Source organism: Sorex araneus, chromosome 5 (genome assembly GCF_027595985.1).
Source record: "Sorex araneus isolate mSorAra2 chromosome 5, mSorAra2.pri, whole genome shotgun sequence".
Classification (NCBI taxonomy): domain Eukaryota; kingdom Metazoa; phylum Chordata; class Mammalia; order Eulipotyphla; family Soricidae; genus Sorex; species Sorex araneus.
The window spans coordinates 96,227,503-96,246,205 of record NC_073306.1 but is presented as its reverse complement, the minus strand read 5'-3'; the positions used below and the strand labels follow the sequence as shown (position 1 = coordinate 96,246,205).

Here is an 18,703-nt window from a genome sequence, read left to right as displayed (position 1 = left end):
AAGATCATAATTATATGGGATACTGGGTCCAGCATGGGGGAGAGAGAGAGAGAGAGAGAGAGAGAGAGAGAGAGAGAGAGAGAGAGAGAGAGAGAGAGAGAGAGAGAGAGAGAGAGAGAGAGAGAGAGGAGAGACTGCTTGCAAGCCAACGACAAAAAATTATTCCTGGCTATTTTTATTATTCAGTGTTTCTGGGACAGTTGGTTTACCACTTCTCCTGTCACCCCGCTCCCTCACCCCTGCTCCCTGGGTGATGCTAGGTCCACACACAAGCCAAGTGGCCAGAGACCCCCCTCCATGTACCATCAGATGGGCATCAGTGATATCAGTGGCTCCCTTGGGATCTGGTACAGTCCCACAGTTATACCCAAATATCCACGCTCTTCTCTCCTGGAATTTATCTCCTATTCCTGGCACCTTCACACCCTTACCCTCAGACTGCCCCAGAACCCAATGAGAAAGGCATCAGCCTTGCCCCCCCCCAGCACAGTGAAGGGAGGGGGCTGGGTAGGATGAAGTTGACTATTCCAGAGGAACAAAAATATTCTCTGCTCACTGGCTGGCCAATGAGGAACGCTTGATCTTGTCTGAGTTGTCCTGTATTAGAGCTGGACTGTTCTTTTTTTTTTTTTCTTTTTGGGTCACACCCAGCAATGCTCAGGGGTTACTCGTGGCTTTGCACTCAGGAATTACTCCTGGCAGTGCTTGGGGGACCATATGGGATGCCGGGGATCGAACCCAGGTCGGCCGCGTGCAAGGCAAACGCCCTACCCGCTGTGCTATCGCTCCGGCCCCAGAGCTGGACTGTTCTTGCTTCTTCCCCATTCCTCCAACCCCAAAGTTCTCTAGTTAAAGGACAAATTCACAGACCATCTCTTACATCCAAAACCTTGCTCTGTAAAGAATAGTACAATTGCAGTAGAAGTCTGTATGCTGGGGGGCTAGAGAGAGGGAGTATAATGGGAAGGGCACTTGCCTTGCACATAGCTGACCCGTGTGCAATTCCTGGCATCCCAGATGGTCTTTCAAGCTTGCTAGGAGTAATTCCTCAGCACAGGGCCAGGAGTAACTCCCGAACATCACAGGGTGTGGCCCAAAAACCTTTAAAAAAATAAGACTTGTATGATGAAAACACCGGATCTCAGAATTTGGTCCCAAGTCCAGCTCACACCCATCACTCATTAAGAACCATTACCAGTTCTGGTAGTTCTCCCAGGAGCCTGCTCTCTTTTCTACACCTGGGCGGGGTTCTTGTGTCCCTGAAAGGCACGTCTCCTGATGCACAGACTATTTTCTCCCCCTGCCTCAATTTTATTTTTTTCTGGCAGTGCAGGGATCAAACAGTGCTTCACACATTCGAGGCAAGTGCTCTGTTGCCCAGCTCTATCTCTAAACCCTCCCACCCTATGGTGAGCGTGGTGGCCAGGGATTGCTGTAGAGGGTGCTCCAAGGTGGCACTCTGGGACCATGCAGTGCTGGCATGAGGCCCAGGGCACCTACAGGTGCTTATCCCACTGAACCCTCTCTCCAGCCTCTTCCCTGTCACTGCAAATGACTAACATTGCTATACATAATTGCTGCCTGGAAAAGCCCAATGAAATTGAGTCTTGTATAATGATGGGAATGGTCTCCATTTTTTCTGCCCTCTGGAGTAACCCGTAATCGTACATAGCTACTCAGCTCTTGAAACATGATGAGTGTGAAAGAGAGACATGATTTGAGGGGTGGGGGGTTGGACATTTTCTTTTGGGGGGCCACACCCAGCTGTGCTCTGGAGCTACTCATAGCTCTGCATTTAGGAATCACTCCTGGTGGACTCGGGGAACCGGGTGGAGTCTTAGGGATCTAACAGTTGGCTGCATGAAAGGCTAGCACCCTATCTGTTGTACTATTGCTCTGGCCCTGGGGCAGGGTGTGTGTGTGTATGTGTGTGTGTGTGTGTGTGTGTGTGTGTGTTTGGGCCACTTGGGGTGATGTGATGCTCAAGGGTTTACTCCTGGCTCTATACTCAGGATTTACTTTTGGTGATGCTCAGGGAAACCATATGGGATGCTGGGAATTGAACCACGGTCGATTGTATGCAAGGCAAGCACCCCTACCAACTGGTACTATTACTCTGAGATTTTATTTTCTTCCATCTTGGTTTTCGGTCCACATCCGACGGTGATCAGGGCTTACCTCTGGCTCTGCACTCAGGGAGCACTTCTGGCTGGGCTTGTGGGACCATTCTTGGTGCCGGGATGGAACCCTGACCGGCAAGAGCAAATATGCAGTGCACGCTCCCGCTGTGCTACCTCTCAAATCCTTCATTCTGAACGTAACTAACTACTTACGGCTACTGAATTTGACAGCAGTGTTCTAGAATCTTTAAGGCTCAACCCCCTGACTGCCTGGGCAGGTTTCTCACCTTCAGCCTCCCTCCGCACCCCCAGGCCAAGATTTCGAGGCCTCCCCAGTGGCCGCCAGGGGCCGCTGCGCCTCCCGCTGGGTACCGAGCGGCTGCGCGCTCCCGCCCGCCCGCGAGCCTCCCGGGGAACCCCTCTGGACTCTACCAGGCGGGCTCGGAGTGCGCGTGCCGAGAACGGTGTGCGCGTGCCAGCGATCCGGGCTGGACCACAATCCCGGGCTGCGGGGCCGCAGCCCCCCGGGGAGGGGAACACAGCTCCGGACCGGGCTGCGCTCGCACCGGCCGCTCCCACCTGAACCGCGTCTCTCCAGGCTGGTCCCAGGAGCAGAGGCTAGAGGGCCGCAGGGAGGATGCAGGTCAGCCGGCGGGTGGGACCGCTGGGCACCGCCGCGGGGCTGAAAGGTGCTGGGTGCTGGGTCCCAGAATTCGCAGGAGTGGGCGGGAGCCGTGCGGGACTGGAGAAAGAAGGGAGGGACCCCCTGTCCATCCCCCCCTACACACACACACACACACACACACACACACACACACACACACACACATGCAGGTGGTGGGCAGATTGCTAACCTGGCTTTAGACCCCAATAATCTGGAACGGAGAAAAGTCTGGGAAAACGAGGGAGGAAGTTCGAGAACAAAGCGTTGGAACGTCTTTCTCCAGCTCTGACTAGAATGCCAAGGCGCAGCCCAGCCCAGCTGTCCACCACGCAGGTATGTTTGAAACAGGGTTTACAGAGGAGAGAAATGGGAAAGTTGGGAGGGAGACATGGCTGTTCTGAGAGAAATGGGATTGGGCTCCCCCAAGCAGACATGACTAGAATGAAGGTTCCTGGTGGATTACAGAAAGAGGATAACTCCTCTCCAGAAAGTGGGAAGAGGCTCTAGGAGGCTGGGAAGCTCTGTTCAGGGAGCATACATACCCCGGGAGCACACACACGGAAGTACACACATCCCAGAGAGTATACACACCCCAGGGAGGACACAAACACCGAAGCAACATACCCCGGGAGCACACACACCCAGGGAGCACATACCCTGGGAGCACATCACCCCCAGGGAACATCCCCCTGGGAGCATACACAACCCAGGAGCACACATACCCCAGGAGCACCCCCCCAGGAGATTACCCCCCAAGGAGCACACATACCCCAGGGAGGACACACACCCCAGGAAGCACACCCCCAGGGAGCAGATACACCCCAGGGAGCATACCCCCCGGAGTACACACAAACCCCAGGGAGGACACACACCCCAGGGAGCACATACCTGGTGAGCATGTACACCCCAGGGAGAACACATGCCCCAGGGAGCACACACCTGGGGAGCATGTACACCAGGGAACACACCCCCCTGGCAATACGCACACCTGGGGAGCACACACACCAGGGAAGACACACAGCTGGGGGCACAGCCTCCCGGGGGAGCGCGCACAGCCAGGGAAGCATGCACAAGGGAGCATGCCCATCCCCTGCATCAGCACCACTCCCTGCTGGCCCCCATAGCTCTCTTGCTCTTGTGCCAGGGGCTCCTTCTTGAACCCATCCTCCCTGCCTAGGTCCCTCCCTTTGGTGCGAAGCCGTATGGAGGAGTGGACACTATCAGGGCTGTGGTTTCTTGGATGGGAGAACTGGCTGGCTTGCTGACCTCCAGAGAAAACACGGGGTCAGTGCAGAGCTGTTGCTCAAGCAGGTGCAATATGGGCAGGAGGTGGAGGTGTGGAGAATTCAGGCCCTTGGGAGCTTCTTTCCCCAGCAGTTTGACAGATCCCGCCCAGGAGCCTTCTCTGGCTTTAGCTCTTTCGAAAGGAGGCAGACAGCAGCCTTGGTGCTTGGCCACCTTCCTGCCATTAGCCCCGCTGTGCTCCTGGGCAGAGACCTGCCCCCAGGCTGCAAGCAGCCCTGGAATCTGCAGGGCAGAAGAGAGCTGATCCTGCCTGACTGCTGGGGGAACAGCTCTGGGGCTGGCACCGGATGCAGGGCCCAGCCCATCCCCTGGCCTCTGCCTTCTGCCCTTTGCGGGGCTGCTGGCTCCCTTTGTCCCTTACAGCACCCCCTCCCTTCTCCCCCTAGCCCGAGTCTTTCCTACTCATCCAGGTAGAGGGCATCTGAGGCCAGGGATGAGTAGGCAGATTAGGAAAGACCCCCTGAGGGACTGGAGCAATAGCACAGCAGGTAGGACATTTGCCTTGCATGCGGTCAAACCCGGTTCGATTCCCAGAATCCCATATGGTCCCCCGAGCCAGGAGTAGTTCCTGAGTGCAAAGCCAGGAGTAACCCCTGTGCATCATCGCCGGGTGTGACCCAAAAAGAAAAAAAAAAGGAAAGACCCCCCTGAAAGGTGAGTGAGGGGCAGTGAGCGAGGGGAGGCGGGCGTGTGGCGAGGATCCAAGCACCCTCTCCAAGGAGCAGTGGGTTTGCTGTCCACCCAGCCAGTGGGGTCCCAGGGCCCAGTCATGCAGCTGCAGGGTGACCCAGGCCCCCCTTGAGCCCGCAGCCCCTGCTGGGCCAGGCAGTGTGTGGTTGCTCTGTGTCCTTGTGCCCCAGATTCTCCTTCCCTTTGTGTCCTGCTGTCATCATTGGACTTGGGAAGCTGCTGCTGCCAAGGATCGCAGTGAGGACAGAAGATAGTTGGGGGCAAGGCACTGTTTGATCCCCCCACCCCATAACTCTGCTAGGAGCGGGCCCTGAGCACAAAGCCAGGAGAAAGCCCTGAGAAGTGCTGGTGTGGCTCAGAAAAACAACAAAAAGGAAGAAGGAGGAGGAGAAGGAAGAGGAAGAAAAGGAGGAGGAGGAGGACAGAAAGAGCTGAGGCCGAGTGTGCAGAAGCAGGAATAGGGCAGGTTATGGCCTCAGAGCCCCGCCACCATGAGCCTGACCTCAGGAAAGATATTTAACATGATTCTTCCCAATTTCTTTTCTTTCATTTTGTCGGGGTAGAAAGATACCTTGGGCCATACCTGGTAGTGCTTGGGGGACCACATGTGATCCTAAAAATTGAACTGGGGTAGGCTGCATACAAAGCAAGCATCTATATCTCAGTACTATCTTTGGCCCTCATTTCTCCCTTTTAAAATTATTTTTTTGGGGGAACCCACCTGGCGATGCTCAGGAGTTACTCCTGGCTCTGCACTCAGGAATCACTCCTGGAAATACTCAGGACAACATGTGGGGTGCCAGGGATCAAACCAGGGTCCGTCATGTGCAAGGCAAGTGTCCTACCCACTGTACTATGTCTCCCCCCCCAATTTTGTTTTAATTGACTTGCTAGAACTTTCCCATGGTTCAGAGCCCACAAAGTAAAAGCACTAGGGAGAAAGACAGAAGCAAGACCAAGGTCCCTTCTTTTTTTTTTTTTTTTTTTTTTTTTTGCTTTTTGGGTCACACCTGGCTGGCTCTGCACAGGGGTTACTCCTGGCTCTGCACTCAGGAATTATCCCTGGCGGTGCTCAGGGGACCATATGGGATGCTGGGAATCGAACCCTGGGTCGGTCGCGTGCAAGGCAAATGTCCTACCCGCTGTGCTATCGCTCCAGCCCCAACCAAGGTCCCTTCTATCTCAACCTCCCAACCCCAGGCCTTCCTCTCCCCTCTGCAGAGTGCTGCTCACCCAGCCCTGAGGCTCCCTCCCTCACAGGTACTGTCAAGCACTGAGTCCATCAGGCACTGCATTTATCAGCACTTCCCAGCTGCCTGCCCTTGCAGGCTCTCAGGTTGCTTCCTGGCTTTCCCCTTCACTTTACTCTCCTTCCCTTCCCTTTTGTAATGTCAGTGGTTGCAATGACCAGGAGTCACACAAACACATACACATGCACACATGCTTGAATACGACGCTTGCCACGCTTTTATTTATTTTTATCTCTTGTTTTTGTTTTTTGGGTCACACCCAGCGATGCTCAGGGATTACTCCTGGCTCAGGGAACCATATGGGTGTCAGGGACCAAATAGTTTACCTCATGCAAGGCGAGAACCCTACCCACTGTACTATTTTTCCGGCCCCAGGTTACACTTTCAGTCATAGCGCTTGGCACACCTGGCTTTGGCATGAGGGATCACACATACTATTGCTTTGTTGGGGTACCACATACCCTACATAGAGCTGCTGGGACCTCATTCTGCCTGTGTGGTCAGCACCTAGAATTCAAACATGCAGCCTCATACTTAGAAGACAAGCGCATTTTGCTCTTGAACCATCTGAGGGGCTCATGCATCCAGAGTTCTTTGTTTTGCTTTGTGGCCACAGCTGGCTGTACTCTGGGCTCTCTCCTGGCTCTGCATTCAGAGATCACTCTTTGCAGGCCTATATGGGATGAGGGGGACTGATCCCTGGCCGGCTGCAGCAAGGCAAGCACCTTACCCCCTATATTATCTCTCCAGCCACAGTATTCATACTATACCTGGTGGTGCTCAGGGCTGACTTGTGGTTCTGTGCTCAGGGATCACTCTTGGTGGAGCTTGGGGGAACACATGGGGTGATGGGGAATCAACCCTGGGTCAGCCATGTGCAAGGCAAGCAGCCCAACTATCCAGATTTTTAAAGTATCTGCTTGTTCATCTATAAAATGGGTATTGAGAGTTCTACTCTATAGGACATTCATGTGGAATTGGACTGTTGGCTGTGCTCTGGAAGTAGCCCAGCATGGAGTTTCTCTAGCTGGTAATAGGTGACCCAGAAAGTGCTAGGGTTTGAACTTGGGCTCCCGACCCTTTGAGCTCTCTTCCTGGGCCCCAGAAATATGAGAACACGTTTAACAAGTAATGCCTCACTGTTCATACCATATCACAGCCCTCCACCTCCATGGGACCATGTCAGGCCCAGACTTTAAGATCCCCCTGAGGGGCTGGAGCGATAGCACAGTGGGTAGGGTGTTTGCCTTGCATGTGGCCGACCTGGTTTGATTCCTAGCATCCCATATGGTACCCCGAGCACTGCCAGGAGTCATTCCTGAGTGCATGAGCCAGGAGTATCCCCTGAGCATTGCCAGGTGTGACCTAAAAAGAAAAAAAAAAAAAAGATCCCTCTGAAAGGCTGTCTCCTCCAAGAAGTTTTCCATGGTTTACCTGGCTCCCCTTGCATGCTCTTGCACTCACCCCTTTTGAGGGCCAGGGTGAGATCTGCCTGGGCTGCAGGTGTGCATCCTGCCCTCCTCAGTGCCTTCAGGAGCCCGTGGCTCCGAGCACTGAGGCTGGGTCCTAGGGTGGGGGTGCAGAGAGTTCCTGTGTGCGGGTAATCAGCTGTCTCTGCAGGATGCGAGAGAGGGCCACGTGGGACCAGAGCAGGGGCGTCTGGCTGCGGGTGCTAGGCCTGGCCTGCCTGTGGCCACTGCTGGCCTCAGCTTCCACGCAGCCTCCAACTGTCGCAGGTTTGGGGGACATGTTGGGCCCTGGCAGGGGTGGGTCTCCCAGGCTACCTAGATAGCAGAACAGCCCCCCGCCCCCTCTCAGGCCCACCCAGGTCCCAGCGCTCTCCTAGATGGGGTGTAACCCATAGGTCCTAGGTCCTGGCTTCTGTCCCTCTCTGCTACTCGGCCAGAGAGGTATGGACATCCTCCTCACCTTTGGCTTCTACTGGTTTCTACTGGTTTCGAGGGAGGCCCGAGGCAGGGGTTTCCATCTCACCTCCTGGCCTAATCAGAGGTTTTCCTTCTGGGAAGGCTAAAGGCCATATAAACGGATGATCCTGTGTGCTGTAAATCCTGGGGTCCCGGTGGGTGTGGGCAGGTGTGGGTCTGCACCTGCCATCTGCTCCAAGGCCAGGCTCTGCCTTGTGGGGGAAGAAGGGAAGAAAGACCCCAAGTAGGACCAGAGATATTTCCCCCTTCCCCTCCCCCCAAGGAATCTCCTCCCTCCTCCCTCCCCCCAGGCTGACCTCAGGGGCTGAGAGGGGCAGGGGGAGGGGAGCACCTTTACTGTGTTGCCTCAGTCCTTGGCCAGCAGGGCGCATGTGAGGTGGTGGCCGCTCACCGCTGCTGTAACCGGAACCACATCGAGGAGCGCTCACAGACAGTCAAGTGCTCCTGCTTTCCCGGCCAGGTGGCCGGCACCACGCGCGCAAGGCCATCCTGTGTAGATGGTGAGTGCCTGATGGAGAGATAGGAGGATCTGACCAGGCCCTGCCATCTGCCAGGGATACAATTTCACACCAACTGCAGGACTTCCAGGCCCCGAGTTTCAAATGCTGGGGTGACCTTGGGTGGGGAGAGGAGGGGGTGGCAAATGTGTCCCCCTGTTCCCTAGGTCAGGAGCCTCCTGCTGCCCTCAGGCCCTCAGTCCTCATGTCTACAGTCAGCTGGCTTGACCCTCAGCCTGTCACACCCCTCCCCCTCCCACTTCCTCACCAAGACCCCTGCACAGGCCCTATTCTCATTCCCCTCTTTCCGTGGGCACACGGGTCCCCACGCCCCAGCTGCGCTCCCACCTGGCCTGCTGTGCCTCTGTTCTGGGAGCCCTGAGGGCCGTGCACCTTTGCTCATGTGGCCCGGGGAGCGTGTTGAACACTGTTCCCTCTGCTGGTGACAGGTAGCTTCCCTTGGGGACAGCTTTTCTCGAGGTAGGGGGTCGGGGTGCTGAGGTTGGTAGGGTCGAAGCCTGGGGGCGACCTCTCTGGGGGTGTGTTGTGAATCTCTGTTCGCCTTCTTACCCTCCTCGTGACTGCATGCCACTGAGTGGTCCCATTGCCTTTGCTCCTGCAGCCTCCATCGTCGTGCAGAGGTGGTGGTGTCAGATGGAGCCCTGTCTGCAGGGGGAGGAATGCAGAGTGCTCCCAGACCTGTCAGGATGGAGCTGCAGCAGCGGCCACAAGGTCAAAACCACCAAGGTAGCCTGGAAGCCCTCTCCGTTCCTCTCTCCCTGCCCTGCCTGCCCCTGCAGGGTGACATACCAATGGACACAGCCCTGGGTGCTCTCAGGGTCTTTTTTCTTTTTTCTTGGCTTTTTGGGTCACATCCAGCAGTGCTCAGGGGATACTCTTGGCTCTGCACTCAGGAATCACTCCTGCGATGCTTAGCAACCATTTGAGATGCCAGGGATCAAACCTGGCTCAACTACGTGCAAGGCAAACACCCTTCCCACTGTACTATGGCTCCAGCCTCAGCCCTGTGTCTTTCAGGGCGAACTCTCCGTTCTCCAAAGCCTTGACTTTTTCTTTGCCTTCATTTTGCCTCCCAGACAGTGTCAAGTCTATAAGAACAAAGAGGAAACTTGAGGAAATGATCTAGATAATTCTGTAGGGCATCACTCCAATAGAGGCTCTGCCTACCCAACCCCTCACAGTCCCCACTTCCCAATCTTGAACTCCCTTAGCTCCTAGAGGCCTTTCTCTGTCAAACTGCCACGCTTGGATAGCCCTCAAGAGGATGGTTGTTTTCATAGTTTGCTGCCTGCCTCACAGAAAAAGGGATAATGAAAATTTTATCAAGCTCTTAAGTGATGCCATTGTGTCATGGTGAATCAGTAGCACTGCCCTGTCATTGTATGGTACAGATGAGTGACACTGGGCCAGGCCAGAGTGCTGCCCCTCCCTTCTCTGCCCTCCACTCCCACTACAAACAAGCAAGTACCTTTAAAAAAATAAGAGAGGGGGCTGGAGATATAGTACTCAGGTAAGGTGCTTGCCTTAAACAACCTGGGTTTGATCCCTCATACCACACATAGTCCCCCAAGCACTGTCAGGAGTGAAGCCCACATGCAGAGCCAGGAGTAACCCCTGAGCACTGCCATGTGTGGCCTCTCTTCTCCCAAAAACAGCAACAAAAGAAAAGAGAAGAGAGGCCAGAACAACAGTACAGGTGTAGAGTGCTTGCCTGGCACTTGGTGGGCCCCAGTTCACTCCTAGGCAACACAAGTTCCACCAAACAACACCAGGCGTGACTCCTGAGCACAGAGCCAGGAGTAACTCCTAATCACCACCGGGGATGCCCCACATATCCCTTCCCACTCCCCTCCCCCCAAGAGGGAAGGAAACGAGGCCTCCAAGGCTTGGAAGAAAGCCCTGATTTCATAGAGCACAGAATGGAGGGGTAGGGTGAGATGGGCCATTTCGAGTATATTTAAGATGATGAAACCCACCAGCAAGCCTGTGGCATCTGTCACTGTTCCATGGGTCTGGTTGGTGGCCGGTGCTTGTGGTATAGATGGCACATGGAAGCCAATCCTGATGGAGCCTGGCCTTGCCCTGCTTTCCCAGTCTGCATTGCTGGAGGGTGGGAAGGGCTGGACCTGCCCCCCCTTGCCCAGCGGGATGAGGTGGTGATATTGCCCTGTAATTCTCCCTGTTACTCCTCTCCAGGTCACACCATAGCTCAATTGACTATGGATTGAGGAATGGACCCAATTATCAGCAGAACATTTGGAGATTCATCTCTGGGGCACTCCCCACCCACTGTCCAACAGAACTCAAGTCTGCCCAGGGACATTTCCATTCTGCATTCGATCCCCACGTCTCCACCTTTGTATCTCAGGGTCTGGGCTCTTCCTGGCAACAGAAAAGGTCAAGACCCAGTTTGTCCTTCAGGAATGTCCAGTCAAGTCAGAGAGTGGATGAAAGACTATTTTAGTCATTGACATGACACGTGTGGTACTGGATGGTCCCTTCTGGCCACATGCTGTGGGCACAGTGGAGAGATGGAAATGAGACTCCTGCTGCTCTTCAGGAAGACACGAAGATACATCCTCATAGGAGTCAGAATTCCCGGCTGCCACAGTGAAAAGAAACTCTTCCTTATGACAGGCCTGCTGTCTTTCCTTGGATGGGACTGGATTAACTTGGAGAAGGAATGCGGTAATGAAGCAGAAGAATTTTCCAGCAAAGCTTCAGCAGATTCAAGACCTGGTTTGGGTGGTTCACTGAGGATAGGATCAATGGTACCTTTACCTAATCTCAGTACAAGCACCTTGGGGACTTCCTTGCTTGCTTGTTTTAGTTGAGGAAGTCAAGGAAGCTTGAACCCTATACAACTGAGGTGATTTGCCCAAAATCTCACTGTGTAGCCTCCCACATTTTCTGACTTGGCGCAACTGTTGTCATCTAAGTGGGGCCTTCAGTGTTTTAGCTCAAAAACTGGCTGGACAGCAGCAACATTTTTCTCAGGCGATGCTAGAGCTGGCCCTATTCTGTCTCCATGGGAGGGTCCCAGCCAGAGGGATCTGTCTCACCTGGTTTTCAAACAGGTCACTTGAAAATTTCAGCTGGGCATCTGGGACCTGCTTCCTCACGCCCAACTCTTCCGTCAGGGTATAGCTCACAGGGCGTCTGGCTCCTAGACAAGGCCTGGGTGCGGCCTCTAACTGGCCACAGTCATCTCCCTTTCAAGACTCACCAGGAGAAGGGACCCTGGGGGCTGGCTGGAACCTCTGGGGCTGGTATGGTCAGGCTGGCACCCTCAGTGGTTGAGGAGGCTTCTGGGACATGGGGACTCGGTGACAAGCTACTTAGCTGTCTCATTCGCAAGAGAATGAGAGCCTCAGGGAGCTGGGAGCTGCTGGGATCACCTCCAGTAGGGTAGCTGGGCAGACAAGAATGCAGGTTTGTATTTGTGTGTGTGTGTGGCGGGGGGGGGGGGGGTCAGGGTCCACAGGGAGGGCCAGCCCAGCATGGACAGTACTAAATTTTGATCCTGAAGAAGATGGGTTGTCCCTCCCTCCCTCATCCCCCCTCTGTCCCCAAACCCTAAAACCAAGACTGTCCACCCTACTCTGGAGGTAAGGTTTGGTTTGGCCTCTGGTCATAGGGTGAATTCTCATGCCAGCTGCCCATGAGACTGTAAATATCACAACTCTGGCCATTCCAAATCTCTTCTCAGGTGGGGTCATGAGGTCAAAGGGATGGCAGACTTTTTTTTTGGGAGCGGACCAGATAATCTTCACTGGCCTCTAAAGAGTCTGTGCTGGTCTTTGTTATTAGTTTGTATTGTTTCACTTTGTTTGGAAAATGTGAAAGTCATCTTTCGCTTGGAGAGGGTAGGAGAACAGGCCCCAGGCCTCTGGGGGATGTGGCCACAGGCCACCACAGGATCTCTGAAGGCAGAGCCCGCAACACCACCCTCCTGGCTGCCTTCTGCGCTGGGGAACCTGAACACGAAGCAGGGCTGGGTTTTGTTTTTCTTCTAATGCATCTTGGGAGATCGGTGAGTGAATTATTTAGGCTGCCAATGTGGCAGCATTATCGGAGTCCAGCAGTAAACGCTGCCTCTGGGGAGGCGGGAAGTGGCCTTCGTGGCTCTCTTCCAGTCTGCAGAGTCCAAGTTGGGGGCGGGTGTCTGTACCCACAAGTCCACTCACCCGTCAGCTCCTGCCTCAGCCAACGTCCAGGCTGCCTCTTTCTTCAGCCTTGCTTATAGAGAAGACAGCTTTCCTTGGGTATATGCTGGAATTTGCTAGTTCGTTCCTTCCTTCCTTCCTTCCTTCCTTCCTTCCTTCCTTCCTTCCTTCCTTCCTTCCTTCCTTCCTTCCTTCCTTCCTTCCTTCCTCCCTTCCTCCCTTCCTCCCTCCCTCTCCCTCCCTCCCTCCCTTCCTTCCTTCCTTCCTTCCTTCCTTCCTTCCTTCCTTCCTTCCTTCCTTCCTTCCTTCCTTCCTTCCTTCCTTCCTCCCTTCCTCCCTTCCTCCCTCCCTCTCCCTCCCTCCCTCCCTCCCTCCCTTCCTTCCTTCCTTCCTTCCTTCCTTCCTTCCTTCTTCTTTCTTTCCTTCTTTCTTTCTTCCTTTCTCTCTCTCTCTTTCTTTCTTTCTTGGGCATACCTGGCTGTGATCAGGGTTTACTCCTGATGGTGCTTAGGCATCACTTCAGGCAAACTTGGGGAACCGTATGGGATGCCAAGGACAGAACTCAGGTAGGCTGTGTGCAAGGCAGGTGCCCAACCCTCTTCAGGCCTTCATTTGTATTTATTTAGTGTGTGTGTGTGTGTGTGTGTGTGTGTGTGTGTGTGTGTGTGTGTGTTTGCCAGGGGTTGACCCCAGGGCCTTTGACACATGCGAGCAAGCATTGTACTGCTGTGCCATCCCTACCCAGCTCATTCATTTTATGCCCCCCCATCCCCGCAGCCCCCACTTCCTCCTGCCGTATTTGATATTTGGTGGTCGCTGAGGGGTATCCCCAGTAGGGAGTCCCCGAGAGCAGCCTCCATCAAAGTGCCCTAGAAGTCTGTTTTCAATGATGTTAGTGTTTATATGCATCTTGTAGCTACTTCAGTGGCAGTAGTTAATGCCAGTTAATTTTCCTGGGGAGCAGGGCGCCAGGCTAGGGGTGCTCCTTTCCTCCTCATGGCAGCAGGATGAGCTGGGTTAGTTTCAGCTAGGAAGGCCTTGGGGGCACCAGCCTCAAGAGACCACAAAGGGCTGGGAGAGGTGAAGCAATTTGCCCAAAGTCACACAGCAAGTTGGTGGCGTGTCCTGGCTAGTGATTCAGAAAAGTGCCCTCTGGAGCAAAACAGCAGTGGCTTCTTCCTCCTCCCCTTCCTCCCCCTCCTCCTCCTCTTCCTCCTCCTCTCCCTCCTTCCCCTTCTCCTTCCCCTTCTCCTTCCCCTCCTCCTTTCCTCCTCCTCCTCCCCCTCCTCCTTCCCCTCCTCCTTCCCCTCCTCCTCCTCCTTAGTTTTGTTTCTTTGCTACACCCACGATGCTCAGGGGTTACTCCTGGCTCCGCATCAGGAGACCACCAGGTGGGATGTGGGGGATTGATCCCGGTTCGGCCGTGTGCAGGGCAAACGCCCTCCCTGCTGTTGCTCTGGCCCTTGGAGCAGCTTTTCCAACTTTTCCCGCTGGCCACCCTTTCCACCTGAGACATGACTGAGCACGGCCAGAGCCATCTCAGGTGCACGATGTTGAATTGATTTTGAATTGATTTTTGGTGGCTGCATGTCCAGAAACCTTTTATTGTTGCTGATTATTTGTGTGTGTGACTCCCACATCCAGCCATGTGACACCTGTGGAGCTGGAGAAGTCAAGGTCTAGACGGGTGTTTCTCAGGCCTGTTTCTGCTGTGGCCCGATTCTGACCTTGTTTCTCCTATGGCCCTTCTGTCCTACTGGCAGCCACTTAGTCTTGTGCCCACCCCCCATTTATGTGACCTTTAGCTTGTGCCTTCCTTGGAATATTCTGGGAAATGCTGCTTTAATCTGCACGAGAGAAATGCCTCTTTGGCCTAATGCAGACAGCAGGCTGGAAAGAGGATTTTATCAAAGGTGAGCGTGGAAGAGTCTCACCCCAGAAGAGTCCAGCGCTGTGAGCCAGAGGAAGAGCGCAGAATGAGAGACACCTGCACGGAAGAGGAAGTAAGGCCCCGAGGGGACTGAGAACCCCAAAGCTGCACCCAGGAGTCTTCCCCATGCAAAATGACTGGGTTTGGTTCTTTTGTAGAGACTCAAAGGACTATCAACCTGTGAAACCAGTTTTGATGGCTTCTGGGGTTTTTTTGGTTTTGTTTTGGAGTCACACCCATTGGTCCTGGGGTGGGTGGGGGCTGTTCCAGGCTCGTTGCTGGGGGAGTCCGGCTGTGCCAGGGAGTGAACCACGGCTTCCAGCATGCAAAGCCAGCAGCCCTTTGAGCTATTCCTCCCGGGCGCCAAGCTTCTGGGTTCTTTTGTTTAGCCCAGGGTTTACCCTGGGCTCTGTGCTCAGGGGCCACTCCTGGCAGGCTCAGGGGACCATATTGGGTGCTGGGGATTGAATCTGGGTTGGTCCTGTGCAAAGGGCCCTACCTGCTGTACTGTCTCTCTGACCCCCACTTCTGGGTGCTTTAGACCTCTCTTCAGGGACCTGCAAACTAAGACCCCCTGGGCCAAATCTGGCCCACTGATTGTTTTTGTAAATAAACTTTTGCTGGAAGTTAACTGCTCCTTTATGATCATCTATGATTTGCTTTTTTGCTGTCATGTGAAGCTAAGTCATAGCAAAGAGAATAAATGGTTCACAAGGCCTAAAAAGTGTGCCAAACCCTGACTGCTTTAGTGTATATATGTATGTATGTATGTGTGTATATATAAATGTATGTATATATGTATGTGTGTATATATTAATTTTTTATTTAATTTTTTAAAAAATAGTGACTACTCAGCAGAGGTCGGGGTCCCACTCCAGAAGTCATTTGGTGTTGGGGTTAAATTCACTGTGCTCTACTTCTCAAGCCCCATCAGTCAGCACGGAGGGGAACCTGTGGACCCGGCCCTTGTTTTCTGGTTGCCCCTGTCTGGCATCTGGCAGAGCTCCAGGGTCCTCAGGCACGTGCTGAGGCCCTCCTCTTTCCACAGCTCGCAGAGATGCACTTTCTTCCCCAAATCTTGCACACATCCTGACTCTCCCTCTAGTCCACCATGCTCCCACAAACATATCTGTACCCCCTCTTACCTCCTTGTCCCTCTCTCACATTTGCTAATTGACTCATGTTTATAATTGTAGCCATCTGTTTCTGCATATGCCTTGTTAAAAAGATGTTTCTGGACAGATTTTTATGTTTAGTCAGTTTATTTATGTGTTTGGTTTGGGAACCACAGGCATTCCTCCTGGCTCTGCACTCAGGAGTCACTCTTGGCAGTGCTCATGGGACCATATGGGATGCCGGGATCAAACCCTGGTATACAGGTTGGCCATATGCAAGTCAAGTGCCCCACCCACCCTGCTTTCTCTCTGGCCCCTGATGTTCAGTCAATATAAGCCGGAGAAATTACCCACTAAAGGCAAAGCAGGTCCCACTGGGAGTCAGGCTGTGACTTGTCTGAAGCACTGCTGGCCTTGAAGACTGATCCATGTACCGTGGCGGAGGAAGTGAGGCCAATGTCCTGATTTCTCTGCCATGATGCCGTCAATTTAGCCTGCTACAAAGAGCTATCCCTTGTCACGACCACTTAGGAGGACTTGCTGTGTCACCTGCTCTCTGTCACCCCACTGGCTGGAATTGCACTCACACAGATGACTTTCAGAAACACCAGCCCACATCTGCGTGAAAGGGCAGGTCCAAGGCCCCAAAGGGCTGTTGTCCTGGCCCCACCTGGGCGGCGTCCCCGGCCACCCGTCCTCTGCCACAGCCATAGCCATGCTTTCACCTCCTGTCCCAACCTTCCCTCATGATGAACTACATCTGAAACATTATTAACCAGGAGCACCAATGAATAAGTAGTCAGGTAGGTTGACCAAAAAAAAATTTTGAGGGGGAGGGCTGGAGCAATAGCACAGCGGGTAGGACATTTGTTTTGCATGCGGCAGACCCGGATTCAATTCCCAGCATCCCATATGGTCCCCCAAGCACCGCCAGGAGTCATTCCTGAGTGCAGAGCCAGAAGTAACCTCTGAGCATTGCCGGGTGTGACCTAAAAAGCAAAAAAAAAAAAAAAGTTTTTTTGTTTTGGTTTACGCTTGCTCTTCAAGCCTGCGTTGAACATGTACCTCACTTGCTTTCTCTGTGTATCTTTCTTTCATTTTTTGTTTTGTTTTGACTCTGCACTCAGGAATTACTCCTGGCGGTGCCTGGGGGACCATATGGGATGCTGGGAATCGAACCCGGCTTGCCTCTATGTAAGGCAAGTACCCTACCCGCTGTGTTATCACTCTGACCTTAGTCACTTATGTATCTTTGCTTGCTTGCTTTTCTTCTCCGGAGAAACCCGTTGACACATACACACTCCTATTCTGGGGGTTAATTCCTCTTCAACTTTAAAGATTTCATCCTCAGGAAATCTTTCTTCCATTGCTGCATTTCCTTTCATTTCTTAATTGTTTCTCCTGGAGCACTCACTCACTTTTCTCCTGTTTACTTCCTATTCAGTCCTTCCCCAGGCCCTTGGCATTCATTGTAAAGCACTCAAACTTGGGTAGCCCTGTCCCAGAGGAACCAGCAGGAACCCAATCCCAGAGGAGGGCAAAGGCTGAACAGACCTGGATTTAAATCTAGGTCTGCTCAGTTTCTGCTTTTTGGCTCTGTGCTCTTAAGCAAAGTACTTAACATTCAGAGTCTTGGTTTCTTTCTGTAAAATCAGGACAGGGACATCCTACCTTAGAAAACTGTTGTGAGGATGGGACGAGACAATTCACAGAGAGAGAATCTGCCCCTTCTCGTGTACTGGGTGTTTGACCTGTTTCTCTTCTCCTAGCCAGAAACGGCAAGTGAAGGCCTCAGAGCCTGTCTGTCAGGTCCGGCTCCTGGCCGGGCCCCCAGACACTTACAGGGGTGAGATGGTGCAGGGAATGAGCAAGTTTGTTGAATTAAAATGACATGGGAGAGATTATGCAGGAAACATTTTCTTTTGCAGAAAACATTTTTTTTTAAATTCATTCATTTATTAATTTTTAAAATTAAGTCACTGTGAGATCCAGAGTTCATAGTCAGGTTTTAGTTATACAATGTTCCAGCGCACATCCCTTCACCAGTGTACATTTCCCACCACCAATATCCCCAGTTTCCCTCCTACCCCACCCTCCAACACCACCCAGCCTGCCTCTATGGGAGACTCTCTCTCTCTCTCTCTCTCTCTCTCTCTCTCTCTCTGTCCTTTTGGGAATTGTGGTTTACAATACAGATACTGAGAGGTTGTCATGTTTGTCCCTTTGTCTACTTTCAGCACGCAGTTCTTATCCAGAGTGATCATTTCAGCTATCATTGTCATGGTCCCTTCTTGATACCAACTGCCTTCTCCACCAGCACTTGAGGCAGGCCACAGGAAAAACACTTTTATTTATTTATGGGTTTTTTTGTTTCCCCCTTACACTTTATATAAATACTGTGGTTTACAAAATTGTTCATGTTGATTTGTTACAGGCATTCAATATACCAATACCAATCTCACCACCATTACACCGTCCTTCCACCATTGTCTCCAATTTTCTCAACCAACCCTTAAACCTGCCCCCAGAGCAGGCCCTTAATAGTTTATTTAATGTGCCAAGAGATGGCATGCCACAGTGACGCCTCCAGACCCTGCGCTAGGCTGTCTCATCTAGGTAACTGAGAGGGGACTGGGTGAGTTTCTATCCGTGCCCCAACAGAACCCCAGCAGCCAAAAACCTCCAGAACTCAATCACTGCCATGCTCAAGGCCGCTCCCCACAGTTTCGGACAAACCTCACCCATGAATGAATCTGCTATATAACTGTATTCTAAATTTTAGAATTGCTGGAGCTTGTGGCTATGAATGCACTTCAGAATTTGACTTCTCATCTATACCCAGGTATAGATGAGACCTCCAAGACTGCTTGGATCGGGACTGGGCCTCTTCCACCCAGATTTCCCATTTTCCAGTAGCTAGGCGGTCTCATCCAGGTACTGTCCCCGGCGCCATGGAATCCCACCAATGGCCAACATCCAGAGACTTAAAACCAAGCTCC

The 18,703-nt window shown here is 53.0% G+C and overlaps 1 protein-coding gene and 1 long non-coding RNA gene across 4 annotated transcripts; both read left to right on the top strand.

Moving 5' to 3' along the window:
• Positions 1-2,507: 2,507 nt before the first annotated feature.
• TAFA3 (TAFA chemokine like family member 3) lies at positions 2,508-10,851 on the top strand. Of its 3 annotated transcripts, XM_055140654.1 has the most exons (7): positions 2,508-2,763; positions 3,068-3,117; positions 4,624-4,743; positions 7,650-7,765; positions 8,326-8,475; positions 9,095-9,219; positions 10,690-10,851. In XM_055140654.1, exons 4-7 carry the CDS (start codon positions 7,651-7,653, stop codon positions 10,699-10,701), a joined length of 402 nt encoding a protein of 133 aa, XP_054996629.1. In that variant the 5' UTR covers positions 2,508-2,763; positions 3,068-3,117; positions 4,624-4,743; position 7,650; the 3' UTR covers positions 10,702-10,851. The 3 variants fall into 3 exon arrangements, with proteins under 3 accessions (XP_054996629.1, XP_054996628.1, XP_054996630.1); XM_055140653.1 differs by lacking the exon at positions 4,624-4,743; XM_055140655.1 differs by lacking the exons at positions 3,068-3,117; positions 4,624-4,743.
• A 119-nt stretch (positions 10,852-10,970) lies between these two features.
• On the top strand, positions 10,971-15,231 carry LOC129405124 (uncharacterized). Its single transcript, XR_008630344.1, has 2 exons — positions 10,971-11,925; positions 14,465-15,231. It is a non-coding gene; the product is annotated as an uncharacterized LOC129405124 (long non-coding RNA).
• Positions 15,232-18,703: the final 3,472 nt, after the last annotated feature.